Raw genomic sequence first — 6,081 nt, 5'->3', positions numbered from 1 at the left:
AGGGCCCAATGTCGACTCTGTAATGAAACCGCCTGTAACAGTTATTACTATCTTGGTAGGCAGTTGCCAATACATCCGGGCGACGGCGGAATGGTGCTTGTGCCAGGGGCGGGCCCAAAAGTAGTCTCTGTAACGAACCCACCAGTAGTAGTAACTACAATCCTTGTAGGACAGACTCCCGTACATCCAGAGGATGGAAGGATAGTGCTAGTGCCTGGGGTAGGGCCCAATGTCGACTCTGTAATGAAACCGCCTGTAACAGTTATTACTATCTTTGGTAGGGCAGTTGCCAATACATCCGGGCGATGGCGGAATGGTGCTTGTCCCAGGGGTAGGTCCAAAAGTAGTCTCTGTAACGAAACTACCAGTAGTAGTAACTACAATCTTTGTAGGACAGACTCCCGTGCATCCCGAGGATGGAACGATAGTGCTGGTACCTGGGGTAGGGCCCAATGTCGACTCTGTAATGAAACCGCCTGTAACAGTTATTACTATCTTGGTAGGGCAGTTGCCAATACATCCGGGCGGCGGCGGAATTGTGCTTGTGCCAGGGGCGGGTCCAAAAGTAGTCTCTGTAACGAACCCACCAGTAGTGGTAACTATAATCCTTGTAGGACAGACTCCCGTGCATCCAGAGGATGGAACGATAGTGCTGGTGCCTGGGGTAGGGCCCAATGTCGACTCTGTAATGAAACCGCCTGTAATAGTTATTACTATCTTGGTAGGGCAGTTGCCAATACATCCGGGCGACGGCGGAATGGTGCTTGTGCCAGGGGCGGGCCCAAAAGTAGTCTCTGTAACGAACCCACCAGTAGTGGTAACGACAATCCTTGTAGGACAGACTCCCGTACATCCAGAGGATGGAAGGATAATGCTAGTGCCTGGGTTAGGGCCCAACGTCGACTCTGTAATGAAACCGCCTGTAACAGTTATTACTATCTTGGTAGGGCAGTTGCCAATACATCCGGGCGATGGCGGGATGGTGCTTGTCCCAGGGGTAGGTCCAAAAGTAGTCTCTGTAACGAACCCACCAGTAGTGGTAACTATAATCCTTGTAGGACAGACTCCCGTGCATCCAGAGGATGGAACGATAGTGCTGGTACCTGGGGTAGGGCCCAATGTCGACTCTGTAATGAAACCGCCTGTAACAGTTATTACTATCTTGGTAGGGCAGTTGCCAATACATCCGGGCGACGGCGGAATGGTGCTTGTACCAGGGGCGGGTCCAAGAGTAGTTTCTGTAACGAACCCACCAGTAGTGGTAACTACAATCCTTGTAGGACAGACTCCCGTACATCTAGAGGATGGAAGGATAGTGCTAGTGCCTGGCGTTGGGCCCAATGTCGACTCTGTAATAAAACCGCCTGTAATAGTTATTACTATCTTGGTAGGGCAGTTGCCAATACATCCGGGCGATGGCGGGATGGTGCTTGTCCCAGGGGTAGGTCCAAAAGTAGTCTCTGTAACGAACCCACCAGTAGTGGTAACTATAATCCTTGTAGGACAGACTCCCGTGCATCCAGAGGATGGAAGGATAGTGCTGGTACCTGGGGTAGGGCCCAATGTCGACTCTGTAATGAAACCGCCTGTAACAGTTATTACTATCTTGGTAGGGCAGTTGCCAATACATCCGGGCGACGGCGGAATGGTGCTTGTACCAGGGGCGGGTCCAAGAGTAGTTTCTGTAACGAACCCACCAGTAGTGGTAACTACAATCCTTGTAGGACAGACTCCCGTACATCTAGAGGATGGAAGGATAGTGCTAGTGCCTGGCGTTGGGCCCAATGTCGACTCTGTAATAAAACCGCCTGTAACAGTTATTACTATCTTGGTAGGGCAGTTGCCAATACATCCGGGCGACGGCGGAATGGTACTTATACCAGGGGCAGGGCCAAAAGTAGTTTCTGTAACGAACCCACCAGTAGTGGTAACTACAATCTTTGTAGGACAGACTCCCGTGCATCCAGAGGATGGAAGGATAGTGCTAGTGCCTGGCGTTAGGCCCAATGTCGACTCTGTAATGAAACCGCCTGTAATAGTTATTACTATTATGGTAGGGCAGTTGCCAATACATCCGGGCAATGGCGGAATGGTGCTTGTACCAGTGGCGGGTCCAAAAGTAGTCTCTGTAACGAACCCACCAGTAGTGGTAACTACAATCCTTGTAGGACAGACTCCCGTGCATCCAGAGGATGGAAGGATAGTGCTAGTGCCTGGAATAGGGCCTAATGTTAACTCCGTAATGAAACCGCCTGTAACAGTTATTACTATCTTAGTAGGGCAGTTGCCAATACATTCGGGCGGCGGCGGAATGGTGCTTGTGCCAGGGGCGGGTCCAAAAGTAGTCTCCGTAACGAATCCACCAGTAGTGGTAACTACAATCCTTGTAGGACAGACTCCTGTGCATCCAGAGGATGGAAGGATAGTGCTAGTGCCTGGGGTAGGGCCCAATGTCGACTCTGTAATGAAACTACCTGTAACAGTTATTACTATCTTGGTAGGGCAGTTGCCAATACATCCGGGCGACGGCGGAATGGTGCTTGTACCAGGGGCGGGTCCAAATGTGGTCTCTGTAACGAACTCACCAGTAGTAGTAACTACAATCCTTGTAGGACAGACTCCCGTGCATCCAGAAGACGGAAGGATAGTGGTAGTGCCTGGGATAGGGCCCAATGTCGACTCTGTAATAAAACCGCCGGTAACAGTTATTACTATCTTGGTAGGGCAGTGACCAATACATCCGGGCGACGGCGGAATGGTGCTTGTGCCAGGGGCTGGTCCAAAAGTAGTCTCTGTAACGAACCCACCAGTAGTGGTAACTACAATCCTTGTAGGACAGACTCCCGTACATCCAGAGGATGGAAGGATAGTACTAGTACCTGGAATAGGGCCCAATGTCGACTCTGTAATGAAACCGCCGGTAATAGTTATTACTATCTTGGTAGGGCAGTTGCCAATACATCCGGGCGACGGCGGAATGGTGCTTGTACCAGGGGCGGGTCCAAAAGTAGTCTCTGTAATGAACCCACCAGTAGTAGTAACTACAATCCTTGTAGGACAGACTCCCGTACATCCAGAGGATGGAAGGATAGTACTGGTTCCTGGCGTTGGGCCTAATGTCGACTCTGTGATGAAACCGCCTGTAACAGTTATTACTATCTTGGTAGGGCAGTTGCCAATACATCCGGGCGATGGCGGAATGATGCTTGTACCAGGGGCGGGTCCAAGAGTAGTTTCTGTAACGAACCCACCAGTAGTGGTAACTACAATCCTTGTAGGACAGACTCCCGTGCATCCAGAGGATGGAAGGATAGTACTAGTGCCTGGCGTTAGGCCTAATGTCGACTCTGTAATGAAACCGCCTGTAACAGTTATTACTATCTTGGTAGGGCAGTTGCCAATACATCCGTGCGGCGGCGGAATGGTGCTTGTGCCAGGTGCGGGTCCAAAAGTAGTCTCTGTAACGAACCCACCAGTAGTGGTAACTATAATCCTTGTAGGACAGACTCCCGTACATCCAGAGGATGGAAGGATAGTGCTAGTGCCTGGGGTAGGGCCCAATGTCGACTCTGTAATGAAACCGCCTGTAACAGTTATTACTATCTTGGTAGGGCAGTTGCCAATACATCCGGGCGACGGCGGAATGGTGCTTGTCCCAGGGGCGGGCCCAAAAGTAGTCTCTGTAACGAAACTACCAGTAGTAGTAACTACAATCCTTGTAGGACAGACTCCCGTACATCCAGAGGATGGAAGGATAGTGCTAGTGCTTGGGGTAGGGCCCAATGTCGACTCTGTAATGAAACCGCCTGTAACAGTTATTACTATCTTGGTAGGGCAGTTACCAATACATCCGGGCAATGGCGGAATGGTGCTTGTCCCAGGGGTAGGCCCAAAAGTAGTCTCTGTAACGAACCCCCCAGTAGTAGTAACTATAATCCTTGTAGGACAGACTCCCGTGCATTCTGAGGGTGGAAGGATAGTACTAGTGCCTGGCGTAGGGCCCAATGTCGACTCTATAATGAAACCGCCTGTAACAGTTATTACTATCTTGGTAGGGCAGTTGCCAATACATCCGGGCGACGGCGGAATGGTACTTGTGCCAGGGGCGGGTCCAAAAGTAGTCTCTGTAATGAACCCACCAGTAGTGGTAACTACAATCCTTGTAGGACAGACTCCCGCACATCCAGAGGATGGAAGGATAGTACTGGTGCCTGGCGTAGGGCCCAATGTCGACTCTGTAATGAAACCGCCTGTAACAGTTATTACTATCTTGGTAGGGCAGTTACCAATACATCCGGGCGATGGCGGAATGGTACTTGTGCCAGGGGTGGGCCCAAATGTGGTCTCTGTAACGAACCTACCAGTTGCGGTAACTACAATCCTTGTAGGACAGACTCCCGTACATCCAGAGGATGGAAGGATAGTGCTAGTGCCTAGCGTAGGGCCCAACGTCGACTCTGTAATGAAACCGCCTGTAACAGTTATTACTATCTTGGTAGGGCAGTTGCCAATACATCCGGGCGATGGCGGAATGGTGCTTGTGCCAGGGGCGGGCCCAAAAGTAGTCTCTGTAATGAACCCACCAGTAGTGGTAACTATAATCCTTGTAGGACAGACTCCCGTACATCCAGAGGATGGAAGGATAGTGGTAGTGCCTAGCGTAGGGCCCAATGTCAACTCTGTAATGAAACCGCCTGTAATAGTTATTACTATCTTGGTAGGGCAGTTGCCAATACATCCGGGCGACGGCGGAATGGTGCTTGTGCCAGGGACGTGTCCAAAAGTAGTCTCTGTAATGTAGCCACCGGTTGTAGTAACTATAATCCTTGTAGCACAGGCTCCGGTGCATCCAGGGGGTGGAAGGATAGTGCTGGTACCTGGCGTAGGCCCAAATGTCGACTCCGTAATAAATCCTCCCGTTAAAGTTATTACTATCTTGGTAGGGCAGTTGCCTGTGCATCCAGGAGATGGCGGAATGGTACTTGAGCCAAGGGTGGGTCCAAAAGTAGTTTCTGTAACGAACCCACCGGTTGTAGTAACTATAACCCTCGTAGGACAGGCTCCCGTGCATCCAGAGAATGGCATAATAGTACTAGTACCTGGTGTAGGCCCAAATGTCGACTCCGTAATAAATCCTCCCGTTACAGTTATTACTATCTTTGAAGGGCAGTTATTTATACATCCAGGTAACGGCGGAACTGTGCTTGTTCCAAGGGCTGGCCCAAACGTTGTTTCCGTAACAAATCCACCAGTTGCTGTAATAATAATTCTAGTAGGACATACTCCCGTACATCCTGGGGATGGAAGAATGGTACTTGTACCAGGCGTAGGACCGAATGTTGATTCAGTAATTATCCCGCCAGTGACGGTTACAACGACCTTAGTAACACAGTTCCCAGTGCATCCAGCCGATGGCGGGATTGTACTTGTTCCTGGCATTGGCCCAAACGTTGTTTCCGTAATAAATCCACCAGTTACTGTAATAATAATTCTAGTAGGACATACTCCCGTACATCCTGGGGATGGAAGAATGGTACTTGTACCAGGCATAGGACCGAATGTTGATTCGGTAATTAACCCCCCAGTGACGGTTACAACGACCTTGGTAAAACAGTTACTAGTGCATCCAGCCGATGGCGGGATTGTACTTGTTCCTGGCATTGGCCCAAACGTTATTTCCGTGACAAATCCACCAGTTGCTGTAATAATAATTCTAGTCGGACATACTCCCGTACATCCTGGGGATGGAAGAATGGTACTTATACCAGGCATAGGACCGAATATTGATTCGGTAATTAGCCCGCCAGTAACGGTTACAACGACCTTGGTAAAACAGTTGCTAGTGCATCCAGCCGATGGCGGGATTGTACTTGTTCCTGGCATTGGCCCAAACGTTGTTTCCGTGACAAATCCACCAGTTACTGTAATAATAATTCTAGTCGGACATACTCCCGTACATCCTGGGGATGGAAGAATAGTACTTGTACCAGGCGTAGGACCGAATGTTGATTCGGTAACTACCCCGCTAGTAACGGTTACAACGACCTTGGTAAAACAGTTCCTAGTGCATCCAGCCGATGG

General features: G+C 50.0%; 1 protein-coding gene across 1 annotated transcript; it reads right to left on the bottom strand.

Moving 5' to 3' along the window:
- Positions 1–207: 207 nt before the first annotated feature.
- On the bottom strand, positions 208–5,085 carry DCS_04511 (uncharacterized protein; the record flags this gene model as incomplete). The annotated part of the gene is made up of 1 exon (XM_040801820.1): positions 208–5,085. The coding sequence occupies one exon, from the start codon at positions 5,083–5,085 to the stop codon at positions 208–210; it is 4,878 nt and encodes a 1,625-aa protein (XP_040656853.1).
- Positions 5,086–6,081: the final 996 nt, after the last annotated feature.

This window comes from Drechmeria coniospora, chromosome 02 (genome assembly GCF_001625195.1).
Source record: "Drechmeria coniospora strain ARSEF 6962 chromosome 02, whole genome shotgun sequence".
Taxonomy (NCBI): Eukaryota; Fungi; Ascomycota; class Sordariomycetes; order Hypocreales; family Ophiocordycipitaceae; genus Drechmeria; species Drechmeria coniospora.
Note: the sequence above shows the minus strand (reverse complement) of the source record. Positions and strands in the feature narration are given on the sequence as shown.